The 26,930-nt window shown below is 35.4% G+C and overlaps 1 protein-coding gene across 2 annotated transcripts; it reads right to left on the bottom strand.

The window, feature by feature from the left end:
- Positions 1 to 2,629: 2,629 nt before the first annotated feature.
- On the bottom strand, positions 2,630 to 17,932 carry LOC110454732 (metallophosphoesterase 1 homolog). 2 transcript variants are annotated; one of them, XM_021504407.1, is made up of 9 exons: positions 17,878 to 17,932; positions 13,647 to 13,872; positions 11,391 to 11,501; positions 11,060 to 11,222; positions 10,035 to 10,172; positions 9,333 to 9,473; positions 6,829 to 6,879; positions 6,190 to 6,388; positions 2,630 to 4,707 (listed from the first exon to the last, which is right to left on the bottom strand). In XM_021504407.1, the coding sequence occupies exons 2-9, from the start codon at positions 13,799 to 13,801 to the stop codon at positions 4,550 to 4,552; spliced, it is 1,116 nt and encodes a 371-aa protein (XP_021360082.1). In that variant the 5' UTR covers positions 13,802 to 13,872; positions 17,878 to 17,932; the 3' UTR covers positions 2,630 to 4,549. The 2 variants fall into 2 exon arrangements, with proteins under 2 accessions (XP_021360082.1, XP_021360083.1); XM_021504408.1 differs by lacking the exon at positions 17,878 to 17,932 and adding an exon at positions 17,851 to 17,869.
- Between the last annotated feature and the right edge of the window lie 8,998 nt (positions 17,933 to 26,930).

A 26,930-nucleotide genomic window follows, 5' to 3' on the forward strand; every position in this document is an offset into this window, starting at 1 on the left:
TGTTTGTGGTAAGTACCAGTATATATAGTTTGTGGTAAGTACTAGTATATATTGTATGTGGTAAGTACCAGTTTATTTAGTTTGTGGTAAGTATCAGTATATATAGTCTGTGGTAAGTACCAGTATATATTGTATGCGGTAAGTACCAGTTTATATAGTTTGGGGTAAGTATCAGTATATATAGTCTGTGGTAAGTACCAGTATATAAAGATTGTTGTAAGTACCAGTATATATTGTTTGTGGTAAGTACCAGTATATATAGTATGTGGTAAGTACCAGTATATATAGTATGTGGTAAGTACCAGTATATATAGTTTGTGGTAAGTACCAGTATATATAGTTTGTGGTAAGTACCGGTACATATAGTCTGTGGTAAGTACCAGTATATATTGTATGTGGTAAGTACCAGTTTATATAGTTTGTGGTAAGTATCAGTATATATAGTCTGTGGCAAGTACGGGTATATATAGTCTGTGGTAAATACATGCAACATAGTCTATGGTAAGTACCAGAATATATAGTCTGTGGTGAGGATCAGTTTTCTGTGGTAAGTACTGGTATGATAAGTTTAGAGCATTGTGTATGAAGTCTACGGTGGGTACAAGTGTATATAATATAACGTGATTGCTAATGATGTCAATGACTCGGACGTGTCAACAGTTAAACTTAATTTGCGACAGTATAATCATAATACTGAAGACACTAGTAATTACATATTTTTATGTTTCTTTCACCGTGTTAACTGTAATGAAAGCCCAGTGCAACTATTAAGATAACAAAACATGGATTATGTCAGTTGTGGTAAAGGTGACATAAATGTCAGACATATTCGAAGGAGAACTTTCAAATTGGTGTTTTTTTCTGAAACACTAAGAAACAGCCTTGTCAGGTTGCAAGACTTTAGGGTCTTATATAAAGTGTATATATATGTAGTACTGTAGTTTGTAAATAAGAGAGGATCAGAATGGAAGATCCTTGCGAAAAGGGGGAGGGGGTTATATCATTTCAGTGCCCAAAAAAGTGGAGAGTACTAATTATAACCATTGTTCTCATATCATTTACTTCAACAATTTAAACAAAAGTATTATAGCTGTTATGGTAATAAATCCTCTTATGAAGTTTGAATTTATTCTGTTGAAAATTAATGAAGATATCGAGCGGATATGTGCAGCTTTATTGTTGAAACAGGACGCACAACCTCTGGTCATAATGATACATAAAATATATTTTACAACAATTATGAAATATGCTTTCCCAACTTATATTAACCACTATTATGGGCATGCAGAGGGTCTGAAAGTGGAAGGAAAATGGAGTACACAGAGTAAACTTGGTGAGAGGTGAGTGTGCTACCACTGCACCATCTGACCACGCCTCGCTATAATGATCAATCCAGTTGAGAAAACTCCACACTATTCCTTCTTTATTCTCTCCCAGGTCATCCTCATAACGTTACAAAGTGCATTTGAATCTAACCGTTGATTTAATTACCCTGGGTTATGGTGATCAAATGTTTGCACCAGTGACATGTTTTTCATCAAACTTATCATTATTTACAGGTAGAATAATAATTTAACAGAATTATCATAATTATGCACATTATATAGGAATTGAATGGATTTTTTCCCCATATTTATTGCCACAATGTACATGAAAAAAATATTCAATTCATTTATTGACGTTACGATGAACTAAAATAAAAAAAAATACCACACTTTTTGTAAATTCGATATTTTTAATATAAGTATCGGACAGAAACCCATCAAAAAAGGAACAGCCGGAACTCCAGCCTACACACAAACTTCAAATGTTCGACTTCTGTCCGACTTATGTGTTTCTTCCGCCAATCAGCTGATTTTGTTAAAAAGAAAAATATATATCAAGAATCTAATAACAATCAACATTTAATATTCCTTTCATTTTTGACAGTTGATCTTATTGGATATTGTCTTGTTTTGCATTATGAACACGCATATAATATATTTAAAAAAGTTTGTGTCCGGCGGACACTATTGCAAATCATCGGTCACCATAGTAACCATCCAGGGCCCGTATTCATGAAACCGTTCTCATGCTCAAGTCTGGAATTTGTGCTCAAGCCGAATTTCTTGTTCTACTTATAAATTCAATTTTTTCAATCATTTGGAAAAATATTGAAGAGACATAAAGCCGACAACTGTTTTAAATGTTTACAATTGACTTTTTGATCGTTTGACAAGATTTAAGAGAGTTAGAAGAAAGTAGGTTTGAGCACAGATTCCATGCTTGAGAATGAGAACGGTTTCATGAATACGGGCCCTGGGCACTCGTCGGCAGTAGGCATACAGTAGAGCTCATATATACTGCCGTTGAATGTGTAAATGATGATAGGCTGGTGGATGAAGTGTGCTGTGTCATAACAAAGTTCTCCGAGTTCAATGTGCAAGTTGATGTCACGGGGATTACCCAGCCGGATGGTGTTGGTTGTTAAAAAGTTTGTGACCACGAGGAACCGATTGTGAGTCGAGAGTCAGCATTCAATGTTGACAATGTTATAAGTATTTTTTTAAAATTTCAAATTAGAAATAATAATAGTAATAGTAGACAATGGTTTATCATTATTTCTGGCAACTACGTTATCTCGGAGAAGGGGAAATAACTCTTGAAGTGGTCATTGTGTGTGAAATCAGCTGACTGGTTGCACGAGAATCGTTGTATTCATAGTGTTTCATAGTCTAATGGCAGTTGTTGTCAGTTGGTAGATTCATGTACAGAACAAACATCAAGAATGTAAATATATAGCTATATATGTATAGCAAGCAACCATGGTTAAATTTCATACAAATAAATATACATGTATAGTGATATATACACAAGTAAACTGTTTACATGCAACACAAACTAACATAAAAGTGACAATAACATTAAAAATAAAATAAGGTCTGGAATGCTTGCTCTTTTCATAATCTTTGTCGACCAGACTTTTCTCCTTTACAAATATGTTTTGGCTATGTTTTGATTGTTTTGTAAAACACATATAAATACAGTTACAACATTCTGTAAACACTAGAGAATGCGAATGTAATAAAACAAATATCAACAGTCACTCTAGATCTGTTTCCATGCTTTCAGGCTTTATCAGAGAACAAGTGGTCCTCATTTTTAATGTACATCCATACTTGAATCTTTATCCATAATACTATATATCTACAACCAAACAGGAACTTCAAATATGGACATGACTTATAATAGAGATGAGGACCATTCATCTGCTGAGTGACTGTTGGGGTATATTTTATAAGCCATCAATAGTTTGGCACTCACATATTTTTAATTCGCCACAAACTTTGTATTGTACATGCATAATGTTTGGCTGGAACTGATACATTACTAAACATGTTCATCTGTGTGAGATATTGCATGCTGGGAAACTTTTGCCCTGTCAAATTTACACCCTTCACTGGTATAATCGGTTTTCACAAAGTGTTATTTTCACCCTTCATATGTCAGTAATATGTATGGCATGATGTGTGCTGATTTTCATCGTTATAATAAACTTGCCCTCATTATGGAGGGCCAAAAAGGCGACAGTTAAACTGCGACCAAAAATTTCTGTATACAGATATAATGCTTATCAAAGAAATGTCTTTCTATGATTACAGGAATTCATCTCTGCCTCATCACTCTATTATGCTCTTGTGATTCAGACGCGTAACAACCTATGTAGCAAAAATACCCGGGCTTACACATGATTTTTTACAAAAACAAAAAAACAAAAAAATATTAAAAAAAGAAATAACAGGTGTTTTTATATCATGTAGAACTGAGGGTAGCATATTCATTTGGTATGGTAACCCCCCCAACAAACTTATTCTATGATTTTTATCCCCTTTATTGATACACGATACGTATGAAGGGAAGGAATGGTCATAAACCATGGCTTTACATTTTACACATTGACCAGTATATCGGTTCTTATGTACATAATGTTAAACTATTCCTAGTTCTAGCTGGTGATACTAGTCTCATATCCCTGCGCAACCGGACTCACAGTCGTGAGGAGAAACGTCATAAGAAGAGAAAAACTCTTACAACAACCATCCCAAAATGCACATTTCTTTTCAGTGGAATAATGGTACCGAACTCTATAACAGAATTTGCGTAAATAAGTACCAATCCATACGTACCCCAAAATAAGCAAAATATTTGTAAGATAATAGGGGAAAATTATATTTTTATGCTTTAAAAGGGCCATTGAAACTGACGTCAGAACAAGGGAGAACGCGTCTGGGGCGTTCTAGAAAACAAAATTCTCCCGGGAGACCCCCCAGACCCCCATCGATGGGAAGGGGGGAGACCCCTCCCATACACTCCACTCCTTGCACTGTGCGATAATTAAATTATATGTGGCAGTGTTTAAATTTTCATTAGAAGAAAAAAAAGTAGAATTGTCAAAAATGTTAAGACAAAAATCTGTGAAGCAGAGAGAAACAAACCATCTACTAGGACCAGGAATCCTGAGCTTAATGTTAAGTTGCATAATTATGGAATGCATTACAATCTTGATTGGTTAACTCCTTCGTTTATGTAATTTTCTTAATAGAAATGGAAGAAAATTGAAGAACAAATGCACCAACAGGAGCGGTGAAAAAACTATTAAGTATCCATAAAGCATACGGTATCGTTGTGGCAACCACAGTACTGTATATTTCATTTCTCCAGTTGATTCTGTAAAAACACAAAAGAAAATTATTTCAAAAGCTGGTTGATAATACTCGATGATTGAAAATGGGATGTTTGCCATTTCTCACAACATGTCATATCTTCTCCTAATCAACCAAACAAGAGACTGAAATGTGTGAACATGGTGCACAATAGACATTAATGACATTAAATGCAAGAAAAATGTACTTATGCCTGACAAGCCAGCCAACACATTGCACTTGCCAGGATCTGAAACGTGTTTTTTCCAGGCTTCAGGCAAGTAATGTTGTACACTTTTATAATGTATGGAGGATAAGTAGAGATATAAGCTTTTGTGCAGTGACCTAATATGGATCACTGAAAGACAAGATTTATTCAAATGGAAATCATTACTGTATTGCTGATGACAAGATATAGAAGAAAAAGATCGGACAATGAACAGTTACTATACGATTCCCTCAGCTAGAACAATTTTCTAAACAATGACAGTCGTGACTTCGCTATTTTAGCCTCCCTGATCAGGTAACAATGTCCTTACCTATGACAGCCTCCCCTTCACTACTGTAACCTCCCTGATCTGGTAACAATGTCCTTACCTATGATAGCCTCCCCTTCTCTACTGTAGCCTCCCCTTCTCCACTGTAGCCTCCCTGATCAGGTAACAATGTCCTTACCTATGACAGCCTCCTCTTCTCTACTGTAGCCTCCCTGATCAGGTAACAGTGTCCTTACCTATGCTAGCCTTCCCTTCTCCACTGTAGCCTCCCTGATCAGGTAACAATGTCCTTACCTACGACCGCCTCCCCTTCTCTACTGTAGCCTCCTTGATCAGGTAGCAATGTCCTTACCTATGACAGCCTCCTCTTCTCTACTGTAGCCTCCTTGATCAGGTAGCAATGTCCTTACCTATGACAGCCTCCCATTCTCTACTGTAGCCCCCCCTTCTCTACTGTAGCCTCCCTGATCAGGTAACAATGTCCTTACCTATGACAGCATCCCCTTCTCTACAGTAGCCTCCCTGATCAGGTAACAATGTCCTCACCTATGATAGCCTCCCCTTCTCTACTGTAACCTCCCTGATCAGGTAACAATGTCCTTACCTATGACAGCCTCCTCTTCTCTACTGTAGCCTCCCTGATCAGGTAGCAATGTCCTTTCCTATGACAGCCTCCCCTTCTCTACTATAGCCTCCCTGATCAGGTAGCAATGTCCTTACCTATGACAGCCTCCTCTTCTCTACTGTAGCCTCCCTGATCAGGTAGCAATGTCCTTACCTATGATAGCCTCCCTTTCTCTACTGTAGCCTCCCTGATCAGGTAACAATGTCCTTACCTATGACAGCATCCCCTTCTCTACAGTAGCCTCCCTGATCAGGTAACAATGTCCTCACCTATGATAGCCTCCCCTTCTCTACTGTAACCTCCCTGATCAGGTAACAATGTCCTTACCTATGATAGCCTCCCCTTCTCTACTGTAGCCTCCCTGATCTGGTAACAGTATCCTTACCTATGACAGCAACTCCATATCCCATATTGGCTACACCCATCCGGTAACTACAGGTAGGTACCATGATCTCAGTGAGTGCCATCTGGTTGATTGTAAGATTGACAGACATATAGTCGGTCATCCACGTTAGATCACGTTGATGAAATGGCCAAGTAAACTCGTCATCCACCATACATTTCTCACAGACAAACACAAAAGACTAGAAAAGAACAACAGTTTTACATCAGCCATAATCAACAAAGACACTCACCTTAATTAGCAGGACATGTTCAGTGAAACTTTGTTACAATGTATATTTTTATTTACCACTTCCCTTACTGCCAACATGTTTCAAGGTCCCCTTTCTCATTATAGAGGACAATTCCTTTATAGTGCCAATTGTTTTGCTGGATGAGTGGCAGCAGTATAAAAGACTTAAATGTTACTACATAAATAGCTGAATATTGATGAAAAGCTGTGTCCCCGAGCAATATATATCAAATCTGTAACGACACATCATACCAGATATGTAATAGTCATTACTAGAAAAGTCACAGCCACATCGTACCAAATACATGTTTGAAACAGTTCATACTATGATACTTGAATTGTCACAGCCACATCATACTTAACTGCTATCATTTTACTACGACATCCTACCTTATGCCAATGCCCAGAGAAAATCAGCTGTGGTTTCAATCTTCTTAACAGCTGAAAATACAAATAATTATAAAATTACATACAGAATAATTATAATCTTGTTGATTGTGTGGGTGCAAAATTAAAATAAAATACATGAGACTTAGGTTAATTAGCGACTCCTATCTTTTAGAGGTATGGGTATATGCAACATTGCTTCATTGTTTGACATCAGAGATTCATGAATGTCAACAGATCATGCACTTCTTAGAGTAAAACCAGTATTGTTACACTCTGCAAAAGGTAATTAACATAAAAAATTGAAGCACAGTATTAGTAAAAAATCATATGCATCATGAACGCTAGCGAGCATTGCTTTGGAGAGATCAGTCAGCACAACTGACCTCACGATACCTCAAACCTTTTTAACTATTACTGTAGGAATAGGTTGGTATGCAAGTATTCATTATAAACATAACGTACAGTGTAGACTTGAACAGTGTCAGTTACTTAAAGGTTTTAGCAGACTAGAGAGTTTTGTCAGAGGAAGTATATTATAATCATAACGTACAGTGTAGACTTGAACAGTGTCAGTGACTTAAAGGTTTTAGCAGACTAGAGAGTTTTGTCAGAGGAAGTATATTATAATCATACCGGCCATGTATTGGTTATCTGCATAACTGTGCAATAAAGGATATGTTTACGGCTCTTTATTGATAGTAATATAGTGTTGACAGAGTTCCTTTGACCTTGAACCCGCAACCCAATGATGTAGGACTAGTGATCGCACACATTCAGACGCCTTAACCACTCGGCCACCACGGCCCTTGTTACATTTACACAAGCAGTCCATATAAATGTAGGGCATGTCTATAATGAATTGATGTTACATCTAGTCTCAAAGAGGTTTAATGTGTCACCATGAAGTAGGTCAGTGTGGAGTCCCACAACAGATGCTTTAAAGTTTCCCTGTTTCAACAACTTTCATTTTACAAGTCAATGGAAGTATAGCGAATCTTGTAGAGGATCTAGTTTGGACTGGGACGATTGCAAGTTTGTTTCTTTTGAAATGTTAAAGGGAAGTTATCAATCGTTTGCAATGTTTTATTTTTATTTTTCAACTTATTGTGAATACTTCATTCAAAATCGAATTGCTATAATAAGAGTACTGGTTGTAAATGATACAGTGAATGGAACTCTGAAGATTTGTATTGATATAATAAAAGTTATGTTAAGGCATTGGTATGGTAAGTGTAATTGATAATTGTTGATAAAATATGCAAATTATTACTGTATATACTTGATAATATGTTCACAATCCCATTAGCTGGATCCTATACACATGACCAGTTGTCAAAAACGGTGAACATTGATTTCTAATAATGGCATTTAGGGGAAATCCCTGCACCTTTGCTGTAAATAAACAGCTGTTTGATAAATGCATATTTCAAATGTTAACAATAGATCAATTAGAGGCATTGTTTTGTTCAGTTTTATTCAGTAAAGCTGTACTATTAAAACCCTGTCATAAAATACAGCCTGAAACTAGATATCCAAACCCTGCAATTAAGAATCTTAAAGATTATTTTTCAAATCATACTGTCATGAATCCTAAATCATTTAATCATAACAAGAATTACGCGTAATTATATGTGTCGCCTGTCCCGCTTTGTCAATATAATAAGCATTTGACATAGTACATAAGGAAACGGACCTAAACGCAAAATCATATACAATGGGGTTTTTCTAAAGTCCAGAAATTTCAGGTTTTTATCTGAAAAAGTGCAGAAATCCATGAAATGTTTTTCAAGTAGTAGGCTCTACTACCCATGATACATGTATGATTGAGGTTTGGTTGTTGTAGCTCTTATACTTTGTCAGAAAGAGCCTAATATGCAAGAGCAAAACGCAAAACCTTAACGTTGAGTTTTTTTCTAAGTCCAGAAATTTGAGGTTTTTAGTCAAAAAATACAGAAATCGTTGAAATGCTAGTAAAGAGTGTAATGCATTCAGCTATACATCACATGATACACCTATGACCCAAGTTTGGTTGCTCTAGCATTTATACTTTGTCAGAAACAGCCTAATATGTAAGAGCTAAACGCAAAACCTTACGTCCAGAAATTTGAGGGTTTTATCCAAAAAATGCAGGAAATCAATGAAATGTTTTTAGTGCAGTAGGCTCCACTACCCATGCTTCAGCTATGATCGAGGTTTTGTTGGTGTAGCTTTGTCAGAAACAGAGCTAAACGCAAAACCTTAACATTGTTGACGTCGCCGTCGGAAAAGCAACGCCTATGTGTCTTTCCGACATCCGTCGTAGGCGACACAAAAACCATTATGGACTTTTGTGAGAGTCAATATCATGTGATATGAACCTGAAATAAGTGATATTGACCTTGGTTTCACTTTTCAGGTTCATACCATATTATAATCACCATCACAAAAGTCCATAACTGTATAAGGATGTTATCTGACAGTATGCGATACCATGTAAACAGTGCTACTTGGTTCCTGATACTTACTGGATACAGTTCTACTTTTGCTTTATGCATGATAGTTTCATGGCTGACAAGAACTCTAATAGGTGAAGAGATTTTAGTCTGTAGATCATCAGCCAACTCTCTCTTTGGCACAAACTGCATTCCTTGATTTTGTATGTCCATCTAAAACCAAAATATATGTTAATCCACTCGTTATCACGTAATAATTCATAATATGAATATGGATCACAATTATAATTCATAACATGAATATATGAAGAAAATGGATATAATCACAACATACTCAAGCGTCACCAATAAGTGGGTTTTTAAGTTTATTTGGCCGACAAGTTTCGCCTCTAAAGTTGAGGCTTCATCAGGACAATTTTACAATGGTTTAGACACCTAAAGTACCTTTTTAGGGGTTCAGATTTATATTGTGATGTAATGGACAATGAGCTTTAGCCAAGGGCAGATAAACAATGGTCAACAATAGAACATTATGACGTCACAGATATTATAACGTCATCAAGATTAGTGGTGTTGCTATGGACATGGAAGAAAGGTACATTTCTATGTCACAATAATATAATAATATGAATGTTGCCTACAAAATATGACTTACTCATAAAAATACTTACTTTTATTTAGATAATTCAGTGTTTAAGTTTAAATCATGTTTAACATGTAAAATGAATACACTGTGTCATCATATATCAAGATTACACCTCACTTAAAACTTACCTTGATATAATCTATAAATCCATATTTATCAACTCCTGTTAACAGATCATAATGTTTTTCAAATCGGTCTATTTTCCACTCTTTCCTCATGTCTCGAAACTCTCCCCCTATGTCGTTATCACCGGCAATATAGACTTTCTAAAGAAAAAAAATACAATTAAATAATAAGGAAAGATATAGACTTTCTCAGGAAAAATAAAGGAAGATTATAGTAATGTAATCACCGGCAATATAGACTTTCTAAGGAAAAAAATACAATTAAATAATAAGGAAAGATTATAGTAATGTTATCACCGGCAATATAGACTTTCTAAGGAAAAAAATACAATTAAATAATAAGGGAAGATTATAGTAATGTTGCATTCTATTTTTGGCTACTAATTATACCTTCAATTTATCTTGATTTCCTTGTTTTCTATTTGATAACACATAAGGCAAAATAAAAATTGGTGTTTGTTTCTGGTTTTACCCTGTCTACCTCAAGATTACTCTCCTATATAAACCTTATATAAGACCAAAGGAAACTGAGAGTGAGCTTTACAAGATATTCCCCCTGCTTTATCTTATTATAGGTATTCAAACTTAGTTTGCAGGGGGTATGATAATCGAATCACAAATCCTTTCAAACACATCTACATATGATGTACTTTCATGCACCAAGTTACACAAAAATCCAACAAACAGTTAAAGCTAATAAAACCACATAGGTGCAGTGTTTGATTATTGACAGGCATATAATCCAAATCCTGAATTTAACCTTTGACCTCAATATGAGCTTAACCTTGGGTCTATAGACCCAAAAAGTGTTTTGGACATACCACCTTGCCATCCTGTATCACTAAAATTTCATTGAACTATCTTCAGTGAGTCAGAACTTATGGCATCATAAAATCTGCTTGAACCATTCATTACAGCTGTCAGTTCCTAGAAGTATCACAAATGTAAAGGATACGACTCGATATGTTACCCTTGGCCAAAATAGTACAACAAACATACATATATATATCCTCCAAAAATGGTATTACATTGTCTTTTTCTGCTGCACCAAATATACTGTTGAACCTGTAGTAGTAGGATTTGAAGTCTTCCTTTGATGCTTTACTGCCCTCATCCATCAGGTCACCCAGAAAAACAACAACATCGGGCTGGGCATATGCATGTGCCAGGGAAAACGTCTGGCCGAGGAACCTACCAACAAAAGTCCATTATTCATACATTTAAAGGAATTTTTGTATCAACAGGAAGTTCATGTCATATACAAGCAAAGGGAGGTGCAACCTTGACCTTACACATGGAAGTAACTTTAAATGACCATTTCATTATTTTAAGACCTTAGTTGATGACCTTTGAACCTACCTGTCTATGTCCCATCTGGTTACCAGCCCAATAGGGAAGCCTGGCTCATCCTGGTAGCCCTGTATCTGTGGGTCAGCCACCAACAGTACCACCTGTGTTTTGCTGGAATCCCTATTAATGTACATTGTATTGATGAAATAACAAATAACAAAATGACAGAAATGGAAACTTTGAATAACAGAAATTTATCATACTTTTTTCATTTCATGTGAGTGAGTACTAATCATAACCAGGTAAGATTCTCAATAGCCCAGTCTGAGTGTATCCTTCATAATGGATACAAGTGTTTTTGGATTTCTATCCAGGTCCAGTGTCAGGGACTGCATACTTCCCACCTCTCACAATTATGATTAGTACTCACTCACACAGGTACATGTAAATTATCTGCAGTGTAGGGTAGGTAAAAAGATTGTCCAGGTGAACATTTTTTACTCAACTTTTCTGTTTTGTTAGAGTTGGGAAGCATGCAGTAAGCCAGTTATTGCATGATTTCTCGTCACTCGGGACTTATTACACCCTCGCTTCCCTTGGGTGTAATAAATCCCTTACTGCATACTTCCCTTCTCTCACAGTGGAAAAGTGTGGGCAATAAATCACTTGCTACCACAGTCCACTGCACACATAATCCCCTTTCATGGCCAATCATGATTACATGACCATGAAAGGTGGTGTGCCCAGTGGACTGTGGTCACAAATACTGTAAGAAAGGGGAGCTAATCAATCAGTGAGTAACAATGAAGTCAATACAGTGGAAAGGATAAACTTAGTTGACACATTCTAAAATAAGGGCGAAAAATGAAGTTAAAAATTGTAATTTCATGATTGAAAAACACAAAAATATTTTCTGGTCCCGGAATAGGATAAGCTTCGCTCGGGTGTAATAAATCCCTTGTTACTCGAAAACCATGCACTAACCTTTACTTGTTACTCTAAAACCATGCAATAACCTTTACTTATTACCTGTGTCCTTACATAATAAATATTTACTTTGGAAACTTTCTATTTGATTAAATTGTATAAAGGACGCTTGAAAGTGAAACATCAACACTCAACATTAAAGTAGTTCAAAGTAATTGGGCATCATATACATTTTTCAATGTAATTGAATTAATTACCGTTACATGCAATTGAAAAAATCCTCAATTACACATTACATCCAATTACTTAACAAAATGTAATTAATTACTATTAATTACCATTTCACATTACCATTACCCCATGCCTGGCCCAAAGGGCCTGTATCTCTCTTCTGGATACCTTAGCAATCATGGCAAAATATTCTCCAAATAAGATCCAAGGGAATGGGCCAGACCCCAAGGCCAATCCTTGTAGCATATCTGTATTAGATTGTTCATGCCCAGCAATTTTATGTATGGTTATGGGGTGAGGATCTCAACTGTTTCCAAGCTGTGACTCAGAACTAGGTCCCCAGGGTTATGGCCAGACCCCATGGTCAACTCTAATATCATGACTGCATTCGTCTCTTTATGCCCAACAATTATATATTTATATTTTGGGTGGGGATCTGAACCATTTCAAAGTAATGATCCAGGGGTTAAGTCTCCAAGGGTGGGGCAGACCCCGGGGTCAATTCTAACTGCATTCATCTCTTTAGCCAACAATTGTATATATAGTTTTGGGGTGGAGATCAGAATCGTTTTCGAAGAAGTACAATCAAGTCATGTGATATTGCTCATGCCCTAATTTCCATTAAAAACATGATGGGTTGGTATAGAAAACGTTGGAAAATACTGTTCGTAATGATCTTTGAAACATGTTATTGATACCACCTAGTGCATAAAGAATAGATCTTTTGATCCATGTGCGCCATGTGTGTGAAAGTGACGATTTGCACAACTATGATCCTGACCAAATTTAGTTTAAGCCATTCTAGACTAGAAGCATTTTTGGTGAAGTGAGTTCAAAAAGAGTTTTTTATATAGACCTTTAACTCATATTTACTGATTAGTAATTAATAATTTGTACTTCACATTTTATTTTTCTCCTTATTTCCCAAAAGCAAAGGGTAGTAAATATTTTCCATAGGAAATTCACGAAAGAGCTTCTTACAATATCTTACCTGTTTTTGAACCTTAAATGTTGCCCGTTTTAAAGTACCAAATGACTCCACCTCACTGTTAACTTATTTGAGGGTAAAACAAACGATTCCGTCTCATCTATTTGTAGGTCAACTTAATGCATACTTACCTATAGACTCTAATGATAAGTTTGGCTCATGATATTTTGTATACTCACCTGGTAGCTACTGGCAGATTTGGCCATCGGAAACTCTGTATAAAGTAGATAAGGAACTCATTGCTGAAGACAGCAAGGAAAACAATGACCAGAGTCAGGCTATTCACTGACCATCTTTGACCACACAGGAAAAATACAGGTCCATTTCTCGCCATATCAAAACGGTCGAAGACTTGCAGGGCATCTGACTAGTGAAACATGTGTGTAGACTTCATGGATTGATATACTAAAATGTAACAGAAAATAGCTTGTCAGCGTTTCATTTATAGATTATACTACTACAGTAGCATATAGGTACCATGCTAGGAGGGGAAACCTAACAAGGCATTCGAGTAGATGTCAAAGGTTTTTGTCATCCAAACTTTGCTGAACTTAACCTTAACCACACATTCATGACATCCTCAATACTGTTGATTGCTATTAACAAATATGTAAAAATGCCTGAAAATATATTTGTAGACATTTTGAAATAGTAACAGTAAAATAGCAGAATATAGGACGAAGTGTTAACCACTGGTTGGAAAACATTAAGTGATTGTGGCTTTATTGGTCCTGACATGGTATATGATTACCTTATTTCAAATAAAAAATTGTGTATATATACTATGACACATGTACAGGTGGTCAGACCTGGAATCAATATACTCTGTATGTCAACATGTAGTCTGGAAAGTATACATACCCAACTCACTCCACCGACACCAATCACACTAATAGTAATATAGCATACACAGGTTGTAATGAGCCATACAAGGAATATTACAAGTACTGGTGTATACAGTACAAAATTTTGATTTTTTTATATAGGATAATGAAAGTAGATTTGAAGTGCATTCAACCATAACATACAAAGATGTTACCCAAATGCAGGATTATTACCCATATGCGCCGTTGTGCCCAACCTGGTGACCTGTACAAAAATATAAGCTATTACCCACAAAAGAACTGATTAACCGAAGTTGTACAATGTACAAGTAAAATCTAAACTTTCAATATTTGTGTAAGAATGTGACAGTATTGGCGAACTGCATAAAGAATCCGTTGTTCATATTACCCAAGATAATTAATGATAATTATTGGTTTATATATCAGCCTACTACTCTAAAACTTACAAAAACCCAGTTCTTATCAGTTGCCTGTTTATCTGTTTGTGAATGATTTAAAACTGCCAAAAAGAAACTGAAGGGATGTTTTTTAGTGGGATCTCATGTGATGTCATTAGACAATTGATAAGAGGATAACTGTACAAACTGATAACCTTACCAACTTTCATGTTTGTTGAAAAGTTACAAACACTTAATAAACTTCAAAATACCTCTACACACTACCAAAAAGCTTCTTTTCTTATCTTTCAGGGCTGTCGGTAGCCAAAGTTTTATTTACTAAAATGACCTACTTAGGTGTTTTTTTTAAAAATGACAAAATTTGTATTTTTGTCCTAGAAATGTGCTGACAATGATTGTGCACAGGTACCTCTGTAGCCATAGGGGCATGGAATACGGAATAGGAAAAAAATAAGTATGTAATATCAGGGACGTATATTGTCCCTGGTAATATTTTGTAACTTACATGCCAACCATGCAGATTAAATACAAATTAAATACAAATTATTTATATTATTTCTAAATACAAAGCATTTATATTTAATACAATTTAGTCTTTATCTGAATTGATTAAGAATGTTGAGGGCGTTGTAAGGAATATGACTTTGCACATGAATTAAACTAATGTTAGAATGCGTGGAGGGGTAATTACAAATTTTAATTTTATGAGGTATTATCTCATTTGATGTACCTCACATGCTGGGTCTGACATCATAGGATACAATCTACAAAGTTTCAATGAATGGACAGCTTAAGGTATTTATGTAAATGACTTACTTGGTATGATGTTATAAGGAAATATTTCAAGTTCATGACACATTGTAAAGTATGAGGTATATTTACGACATAAAGTGATAAAATAACAAAGTACATATTGTATCAATAGCCTAGTTATACTTGTGTAACTACCAGTGTTATTTAATTTTCTGAGATAGGATATTATAATATAGATCTTTTGTGAGCAACTAAATTGTATTAATTATCCATGGAATAATATTGATCAAAAGTTGTTCGGCTTGCTATTAAAATTAAAGCCAAAATTAAAGCCTAGGGCCTTAATGAAAGAGTGAATATGTATCATTTTAAGTCCCCAATCTGCATAGTAATGTTAAGTTATGATATCACACTGTTTTAAAGAAATAAAGTGTGAAGTCTGTTGTTTAAAATAATAATAGTTCTCTACCTATATACAATGCCCTCCAAAGGTTCTTTTACATATGTTACTGTAATGTATGTTTTGGTTAGTGTAGCGTTTTCACATACGAAAATTAAATCTGTTACAAAATGGTCAAAAATGCATAAAAACTTTCTTTTTTAAATGTTTAAATAAATGACATTAATAAAAATGATTTCAGCAGAAATTATCTTTTATCTGTGAAAAAAATGGTGTTTTTTTGCAGGAATTTGTGGAAAAATCACTTTCAGAAAATACATTTTAAAACTCATTAATTTCACTTCAGAAGTGTCATTGTATTTTTTTATTTCATTATTAATAAAAAGCATTGGTGTTATATGCAGTGGATCCCACCTAATTGTACATGTTGATTGTAAAATCATAATAATTGCGTACAATATCCAGGAACAAAAAGTGTCAAAAATGTTTTGCTTAATATGGCAATAAAATATTTGTAGCACTTTTACTCTATCAGAAGTATTTTTGTATAGATCTTTACTCGTTTTTTTATTTGGGTGACTAATAGCATGTTACTATAGCTGTGTTTCCTTATCACTTATCTGGTGTAATAAATAGTCACATATATTTTCAAATTAAATAATTAAAAAGTATAAGCTAACATATTATGTATTTTTTATGGGGATTTTATATAAAATGTATAAATAAAGGGGCTGACACACCTCTTCCTTTCTGGGGGTTAAGAGGTAGGGCAAAAATTTAAATGATAATTATAATTAGGTAATATTATGTTGAACAACATTTTCTCTTAAATTATTAGATGGATATGAACAATATTCGGCTGGAAACATTTTAGTGGTTAAGTGTTGTTTTTTTTATATACAAATGGAAGAGCTGACTCCCTGAAGGACTCACAGCGCTATCATGGCGCTATGCATATATAATATTAAAATAACAAATCATTGTAAATATTATCCCAGTTACATTACTACTCGTTGTGACGATGTGAAATAACACACACCGAATTCACGTTACTATGTATGTACATATGGAGTGACGGCCTTTGATAAACTTCAGGTTGGTGCAACGCCTTAATTCTGCCTTAAGACGGGGGGATTGTTCAAAGGAACCTTTAACCTGATGTTGAACCAAAGAATAGCCATCATCTCCTTCTCTGCCTGTAATTAAGCAGGGTCACTAAGGTTAACAAAAAAAGTGTAAACAAATAAATTAATATAATCAATTGGGTTGGGAAGTGGTTTTTTGAAATGTATCTATATTCTGTAAATAAGAACAAAACAAAAAAAGAACAAAAAACACAAATCCGTAAAGTTCCGTTTTCCGGATTTGTTTTTGCTACTAGACACCGTCTCCGTCAAGACGCTCAGACACAGCATATTACCTGCGGAAAATAACTTGTAGGAAATAATTGGACATGTGTCAGTTGATTGTTTTGTTAAATATTGCTTGATAAGTTAACAATCTTTAGGGGAAATGTTACTTTCTGGTCTTAGTATGTATAGATTTCCAAAGATCAGTCCTTTTCTGATCACTGTCGGCAAGTCGCCATTGTCGGTTTTCGTGACTCACTTACGGCGATTGAAACCAGTGATCCGGACGACATAAAGCTATTGTTTGACCCAATCTTCCGTAACATAACAGAATATCTCGATGTATATCCAGAAATATTCAAATCACAATCATTTATTCTACCTTTCGACACCTTTTCACTACTTTTCGGCTTTTCCACTACTTTTCGACACTTTTCGGCTTTTATCACAAACCATCGCTTTACTTGTAATGCGATCCATGACCCTGAGACTGTAGCCTCGTCTGTCACCGCACCAGTCAGTTTTAGCGGTGCATAAATCGGTCATATCGGATAAGAATAAAGATAGCGAGAAAAAAAGGTAACTGTACATGCCTGGCACCGGAGTCAATCACAAGTTTTCAGCTGCTTCCCACTTACATTCAGAACAATCAGGCGTATCCTTACCTCTATATAAACATGTCTCTTCCTGGATACCCATGCAGGGATATCCTGTCATGGGAGATAACTCTATTTGTTTTGGTGGTAGGTAAATCTTGTACCCCGTTCCCGGACCCGGACTAAACCCTGTACCAGGAATATAAAGATATTTTAATATCCCATTAACGCGATCGTTTATAAAAAATAAAAAAAAAATAAAAAATAAAACATTATTTTCTAAATGTGACAGTTACAAATGTAACAATGTGGATTGTACACGCTCTGTATTTACTTGCTACCTATTCCGTAATTATTAATATAGTATCCTCGGGTTACCGGGTTTCCGCGCACTTAAAGGGACATCACGTGAAAAGGCGTTTTTTTTTTTAATGAATGTATGTATTGTATGCACTNCCAGAACATATATATACAAAATTAGTGTGTCACGTAATAACCTAATGCAAATTTATATGTATATATATATAAGATGTTAAAGATGGGTTACAGCAAAAGAGGTAATGATAGGATTATATTAAGGACACCAACGTACAGTTTTTAAATATGTATTCGGAGAGTTTACTTGAGATCGCGTGTGTGATTTTTCTAATCGAGTCGGCGTAAGTAGTATACCTAATCTATACACACATATCTTTCTGCTTTTCTAAAGTTCAATCACATTCCGTGCCGCATTTGCCTTTATCCTGTGTCACTCCAAGTCCTTCTGTGAATTCCTGCCTTACATACTTAGCTGACTAGATTAGGAAAACCGGACACGCGCTCTTTGTCTTATGGAAACGGTTATGATATTGATGGACGCTAAGATTGAAGTTAGTACACAGAAATCGTTGGTGTTGGAAAAATGGAGAGGGGCTGGAATAAGAGAGGAGGTGGAGGGGAGAGACAGATGGGAATAGTCGAAGTAGGTATCCTGGTTATTCAATATGACTGTTGGTTATTACATGTTAAACTGTTTGGAGCTAAAAATGAACAGTTGTACAGACCTACAAATTTGAATGTTTAGATTTTAGTCAAGGTTTGCATCTCCGAAGAGAAGGTGTTCAACAGTGATTTCGTTATACCAATCGAGGGATTGAAGCATTATATCACGGGATTGATCAATTTTTTAAAAGTTTAGTAAGAAATGAGAAGAGTCTTCCGAGTCATTTCCGCAGTCGCAAGTAGAGTTGTCTCAAAGGTGAGCTTTAAAAAGGTCGTAATTTAAAAAGCTACTGCGGTTTCGTAATTGGCAATGTATAATATTTACTTTTCTGGACCCATATTCAAGAAAACATTTAATATAAGAAGGGGTAGTGACTTGACGTCGAATAAGAAATTTGAATTGTTTAATGGATGCTGATGACTTTGATTCTATTGATAGATTGTTCCAGTAGTCTGAAGTACTTGGTATGAAGGATGATTTTATGATTTGCAGTCTAAAGTATGGGTTCTGAAAGTTATTCCTGTTTCTAAGATTATAGTTAGAGAAGTTTGAAACAATAGGTGGTAGAAGAGATTTTAGAAATGAGGGAGCATTATCATGATAAATATTATAAAACATGGATAATTTTCTAATCCTGCGTCTATCTGTCAATGATTTCCATCCGAGCTCTCTGTAAATCTTTTTTTTTTGTGTATAAATATGTAATACTGCATGTTCTCTAATTTATTCGAAAATGTGACATTACAATTGTCCCATACTTCGCAGGCATATTCAAATAGTGGTCTTATAAAAACAAGGTATATTTTTTTTCCATTTTTTTCTTCTATTTAGAATGTATTTTAATTTCCTTAAAGTTGCAATGTACTTTGTAGTGTTTGTTAATATATGTTCTATGGGAGAGTTCCATGTGCCGTTGTTACTAATAATGACTCATAGGTGTTTGTGGTTTTTAACAATAGGGATAGGTGTGTTGTCGAAAAGAAATTGTGGGTTAAAAGGTATATGTGTGTTAGAAATTAAGAGTATTTCGGTTTTATTTGGGTTGAAATTCATTAACCATTTATTTTACCGAAGGTTTAATTTATCCATGTCATAGTTTATTACTTGTTTTATATCGTGTACATTTTTGGAAGAGTGTGCTAATGCGGTGTCGTCAGCAAAAAGTCTAGTCATTGATAGTAGTGTATTTGAAATATCGTTGATGTATACAAGAAAAAGAAGTGGCCCTAACACTGAACCTTGAGGAACTCCGGCTTTGATAGATACTTAAGAAGATATAGCATTTTTTAGTACCATTGACTGGCGTCTGTTACTTAAGTAGTTTTTAATCCAATCTAAAAGTTTGCCTTTTATCCCGTATTTTTCTAATTTAATTAATAGACCTTTGTGCCAGACTCGGTCAAAAGCTTTAGAAAAGTCACAAAAAACAAGAGCAGTATATTCACGATTCTCCAGTGCTGTAAGTATGCTATGATAGAGTTCGATGAGTTGGTGAGTTGTAGAGTGATTTGGTAAGAAGCCAGACTGTAAAGTATATAGAAGTTTGTTGCTGAAGAGATAGTTATAGATGAACTTATGAATTATTCGTTCGAAAAGTTTGCCAATGCAGCTAAGTAAGGAAATGGGTCTGTAGTTATTTGCCAATTCAGATTCCCCCTTTTTGAAAATAGGTGTCACATGGGCAAGTTTCCATGAATCAGGAAATACAGAAGTACGAAAGGATTCGTTGAATAGAAGTGTGAGGGGTGCAGATATTTCATTGGATACCATTTTTAACATTTTATGACTGATGCCGTCAGGACCAGCAGCTTTATTAGTGTCTAAAATATTGATTATATCTAAAACCTCTTGTTCTGTTATTACAATTTCAGTAAGGGACGCGTCTGTTTGGTTGTCAAAATAGGGTGTATCGTCGTTATGGTCATCAAGGTCAGAAACAGATTTAAAGAAGTTATTTAGAATATTGGATTTGTCATAGTCGTCTGTGGTTAAGCGGTTATTTGTAGGGTTAAGTAAGGGAGGTATATCGGTAGAAATGTTACCTTTTAAAAGCATACGCATTAGTTTCCAGTATGCTTTAGGATTAGCTGAACTATCATTGATAAGTCCATCTACATTTGTATAAAAAAGTGCTCTTGCATGCTTCAGCATATTATTTACTTTATTTCGTGCACGTTTAAATTTAGCTTCAGACAATGGGGTTTTAACTCTGATAAAATGTTTCCTTAACCTGTTTCTACGTTTAATTTCTTTTCTTATATCTCCGTTCATCCATGGTTTGTCGTTTTTATTAACAGTAACAATTTTTTTAGGAATATGCTTTTCTAAAATAGAAATTATTTTGTCAGTGAACAGTTTACATTTTTCGCTTACATTATCCGCATGAGAAAACAAATCTAACCAATTTACCTGTCCTACCTCTGTTTTAAGATTTAAGATATCTGCTCTGTTGTATAACCATATTTTCCTCTTAAAAGACTTTGGTTTTGGTAGACATGACGACAATGACACAATTATAGCTCTGTGGTCACTTATAGCTTCTAAAACTGGTACAACAATGGATGATTCGGAGGATATAGTATCACTGATGTAAAACGGGTCTATAAGGGATTGTGTAGTATTTGTAACTCTAGTTGGACTGGTAATCAGGTTAGTTAGATTATATTGCTGTGTTAGAATGCTAAGATCATTGTTATTTCCTGTTAATAAGTCAATGTTAGTATCCCCTGTTAATAAAACATGAGGAGTGTAGTCAAAAACTATGTCAAAAGAATGTTTCGGTCGAGTCCAAATTCCAGAGTTAGTATTTTGCCATGGAGGTTTGTATAGTACACATAGAAGATTTTTCTTATTATCAGTACAAAATTCAATCCAAATTATTTCGTCATTCGGTGATTCAATATCAAGTCTGCGTTTAGGCAATATATCTTTAGTTGCAAAAATCATAACACCGCCACGAAAAGCGTTCCTGACTTTTCTAAATATTGTTGAGAAGTTAGTAAGAAGAAGGTCAGAATCAGGGATAGAAGGATCGAGATGTGTTTCTGTTAGGCACAATATGTCTACGTCATCGGTAAAACTCTCAAGAAAAACAATTTTATTTCTAACGCTACGAATATTCAAGTGCATGATTTTTAATGAGTGAAGGAAAACTGTCTGCTGGTCCTGGATTTGTGTGTAAGTCCCTGACAAAAGTAAGATTAAGATTAAGACAAGGGCGATGTTGTTTGGGTTGCTATATGTCTGTAGAAAAAAAAACTGCTGTAGGCAAATATATAAAATGTAGCTTAAATATATCGTAATAGGAATAAGTGTTGTTGTTGCATCTGTACGTTTTGTTTAAATGGGTTTGTTTAGAGTAATATAGTCCGATAGCACATCCGCGAAAAATGTATACAATCTACTTATGGAAACAAAAAACTAGCAACATAAAACAGTATTTTAAAAAAATCAGAACAAACAATTTTTAAAAAATTTCTCCCGTCGGAAGTATCCGTCATATGTTTCCGTGTGTTTATTTTGATTTCGTGTTCAAAGAAAGATAACTCGAATACACTATAAAGAAATTCTCTACAGTGACCTGCAATAACAAAAGCTTCGTTTGGAATAAAAAATATATCTTTGATCGTCAAATTAATTATTAAAACATTTTGTTTTAAATCTCACATTTTTAATTGATTTTTCAAGTTGTCAAATTGAAGGAACTCGTGTAATTTTATAAATTTATTTATTATATTTATTTAGTTATAATATAGAATTTTGTCCTGTTTAAAATTGGTGAAAATTGGAAGTTCATTACATTACAAGGTTTACGTTTCATTAAAAAATACTGTTTATCGATATAAGAATGTCTCCTTGGCTCTTTAGAAGTGGAAAAAATCGGCGAGGAGATGTGGCCTCATTTGCATACGACATTTTCTTACGTTTGTCAGCCTACAAAAAGACCGGTTCATGAATGAAATATATCACCGTTTTTTCAGGTATGGGTTCATTTTGAGCAAGATAAAAAGTGCAGTAAGCAAAACTGCATATTTATGCGTGTTTTTTAATCAGTGATTAATTCTTATGTTTTTTCGGACGAACTTCTGGTAATTTTTATGTCAGTTTACAGACGATGGTCAAACGTCTAAAATATGCTTGTGTTGTGTCCAGCAGGTCACGTAGTTACGAGATAAAGCTTGATAAAATGTCTGCGCGGAAATACATAACGCGCGGAAACTGGTGACTCCGTAATTGTCTGGATCACGTGACGATAACGTGACCTATATCACTATTGACTAGACATACATTTACTCCATCACCATCGACTTGACACCGACGGGGTAATACAACGACGGGCAGTGATTTACTCCATCACCATCGACTAGACGCCGACGGGTATTCAAAGATAGGAGTCGGAGCGATCCGTGAGAGGTGGTCCTGGCCGAGGGAACAGGTCGATTTTGCAATTGATACAGGCCAATAAACAAAATATACAAACTAACCGTTTACTGTAGTATAACTACTTGTGCTGTTAAAAATCGTTGTAAACACATTTTTTTCTATATTGAACGTCTAGATGACGACTCAATATTTTTTATATATTTGATTCTGCCGAAAAACTATCTCTCGTTCATCCATACCTACATCAACGTCAAAATGCACAGATACCCTTATTCTACCTAAGTCATTCATTTCATACACTGTTACTCGACTAACTTCTTTCATTTGCCGATTACATCACCATACATTCAATATTTAATTATTATAATTGTATATACACTTGTGCTTGTTTCACTCACACTTCAAAAGACTACAGCAATCGGTCAATATATACGCTATGAATGTAGTGTACTGAACCACAGACATATACAGTAATATATATGCGTCTCTGTATGAACTAAAATATCTCATAACTTTGGAGTCTACGTTTATGAGTTTCTGAGTTTGACATTTTATTGTTATAGTATTTAAACTATCTTGACCGTAATAGAGGGCGGAGCTCTCTCACGGGCCCGAAGGGCCCGTGAGAGCGAAGCTCTCCCTCTGGGTAACACGTATGTAAGAAAAATAAAGAATATTCACAATACCTATATATGGAACTGAAAAACTTGTCTTAACATGACCGCCGGTCGCACGCGCTGTAGTCTCCGCTATCTTGTTCTCGAAACAAGTTCTCGTTTGTCGAATCTCGAACAAACGTTACATTTTTGTAAGATTTAAAACTTATATCTAACTATAGGATACTTAAATAATTGATACTTTCCGGTTAAAGATGTAAACTCTCTTGACATAACGTTACCGGCTACATTGCTCTAGTTCTGAATGGTCGAAAAATTATTGTATCATATTATAGCATCAGATAACTATACTATTATACATGATTAACAATATCCATCCTAATATGTTTTATAACAATGTCTTTGTAGAATATGCTGCACTTGATTCTTGCAATGGATTCAAGAGGTGCAAATTTAAGAAAGGAAACTTATCTGTAATATACACTGTATAGCTATACATGTAGGTCTGATTTAGTAATTTAACACATCACTCAATACTTGAAAGAGTACAGTACCGATATTCCGATACATTTACAGTACAACCTGGCTCCGCCCTCACTAACGGCCGTGCCGTAAAACATATTAAGAAAGATAATTGTATTAAACAAAATTAGGTCCACAACCGTATACATGAACATTTATGCATGAAGGGAAGCAACTAAATTATAAATTAGTCTCCTTTACAAAGTTTTCATTTGTATACATTAAAGATGGCTTCTTAGTTTAAAGCAATATGTTGCAGTATCTCTTTCCTCTTTGAACATAAAATAATAAAAAAATAAACACAGAAAACAGAAATCAAAATCAAACACAGGAAACAGAAATTTAAAAACCACAGAAAATAAAAATCAAGCAAATAAAAAACGAGCAATGAAAAATAAAAAGAATAAAAACATGTGATGAATATATGTGGTTGAGGGAGGCGGGCTGCTAAGGAAATCCGGCATCTTGGATCCAAGATGGCGCCTTAGCAACCCCCTAAACCTACGCCCCCACCCCCCTCCCATCTACATCACTTATTCATGGGGTGTGTATTGCGTGTGAATCAATTTTGCGTTACCGACGGAATTAACTCCCCTCAATAGGGCTGCCTTCGACTCGCAATTCTCGTGTAAGGGTTGGGTTATTTATAGTAACGCCAAACTCGCCGCCAGTCGAACGCTTTACTCTCAAGTTAATATGGCGGCAAAAGTTTTATAATTTCATGTGCTGGATGAAATTTTGGATAAATCAATACCCCCCTCGATGTCTAGTCGATGGTGATGGAATAAATCACTGCCCTCGTCGGTGTCCAGTCGATGGTGATGGAGTAAATCATTACCCCTATACATAATTTTGTCTCCAGATGTATGGTCCTGAGCCAGAGCCATGTTGTCCACCAACAGCACAGAGGTTAGGTTAACCGACCGCTTACACAGTGGACAGTTAAGGTTTTCCACCAATCCCTATCTGAGCAGGTTTTATGTGTTGGTAAATGTCTTTTGTAGTTGTTATTTCCTAGATTATGTTTCTTATATCATAATGTGAGCTATGCTACATGTACCTACAGGGGCGGGTCCAGGTGAGGGCGTAATGGGCGTACGCCCCCCCCCCCCCCCCCCCCCCGCCCTTTAAAAAAAAAAAACCCACAAAAAAACTAACCTAATCTGCTAATATTGTATTGAATATGGCAATTTATCACATTCATTAATTAACACATAAACACCCTGACACTTTAACTATAAAATATACATGCTCCAAGCCAGGAACCGTTACATTAGTGCATTTCACAATTATTTTATGTTTTTTAGCAAAAAAAAGGTCCAATTATTTTTAAAATGCCCCTGACCTATACGTCCATTGTCAGAGTGTCACTACAAACACATGTATTCTAAACTAAACTATGTTGCAACGTGTTATAATTTCAATGTGCCCATTGGGTGTTTAGGTTACAGGTACGTTATTTCCGGGTTCTTTATCCCTTGCAGTTACGAACCGTTTTGATTAGTGCGATTAGGGACTAATACGTTAATCATTTTCTTCTCAGGCTTTTGTCCTTCTCTGTGTCTAACGTGGTTTGCCAAAAGTTTGAGGTTGGAGCTCTGAAAAAGATTGGTCATAACCAATATATACCCTTGCAAAGAAGTCTTCATCAATTGTGGCGAGTTCTCAGTCGAGCAAAAGATAATGAAATATTGTTCTGTTTAAAGAAAACATAAGTTCTTAATGAGAACATGTATTGCTAACACATACATTGTTTTGAAACAGACTATAACCAAATTGTTATTAGGTGTGAAAAGAGAGGTGAGATTAGGTATTTTAGAAATGTATGCTGGGGGAGACCAAACCTCTGAATGTGAGAGGACACCGGAGTACCTGGAGAAAACCCATGTGGTCGGGCAGGTGAGACCATACCTTTTCACGTCTGATCGGGGAATCGAACCCCGGCCGCCTTGGTGGAAGGCGAGTGCGATATCCAAAACACATTCTACAGTACGGTATTGTAGTGACGCAAGCTGTTCGAGATTCACACTGATCAATACGAGGGATACAGACTGTCATGTAGACTTAAATTGAAATTATTCAGGAAAATGCCGCAGGTAATTTGCGGGGATCGATTTTTAGTAATATTTTGGTTCTTAAAATCAATGATGTTTGGGGTGTATTAGATGCTTGGTCCCGCTATCCCGAGATAGAATATTTCCTTGTCTTTGGTTCACCGATGATTGATGTCATATTTCCAATCTTCACGCTCAGATAGAAATTCCATATTAATTTCATTAAAAGAAGCATAGATATAAATTATCGGTGAAAGAGACGCATTTTCGTACAGTAGAAATAATTAGATTTTTGTTTAATTTAAATTTCCCAAATGGCGTAAGTGATATATTAAGTCTTTCTACAGATCCTGCTTGTCAGACACGTTATACCATGGATCCTGCTTGTCAGACACGCTATACTACAGATCCTGCTTGTCAGACACGTTATACTACAGATCCTGCTTGTCAGACATGTTATACTACAAATCCTGCTTGTCAGACACGTTATACCATGGATCCTGCTTGTCAGACACGTTATACTACAGATCCTGCTTGTCAGACACGTTATACCATGGATCCTGC

This window comes from Mizuhopecten yessoensis, unplaced genomic scaffold, assembly GCF_002113885.1.
Source record: "Mizuhopecten yessoensis strain PY_sf001 unplaced genomic scaffold, ASM211388v2 scaffold8039, whole genome shotgun sequence".
Classification (NCBI taxonomy): domain Eukaryota; kingdom Metazoa; phylum Mollusca; class Bivalvia; order Pectinida; family Pectinidae; genus Mizuhopecten; species Mizuhopecten yessoensis.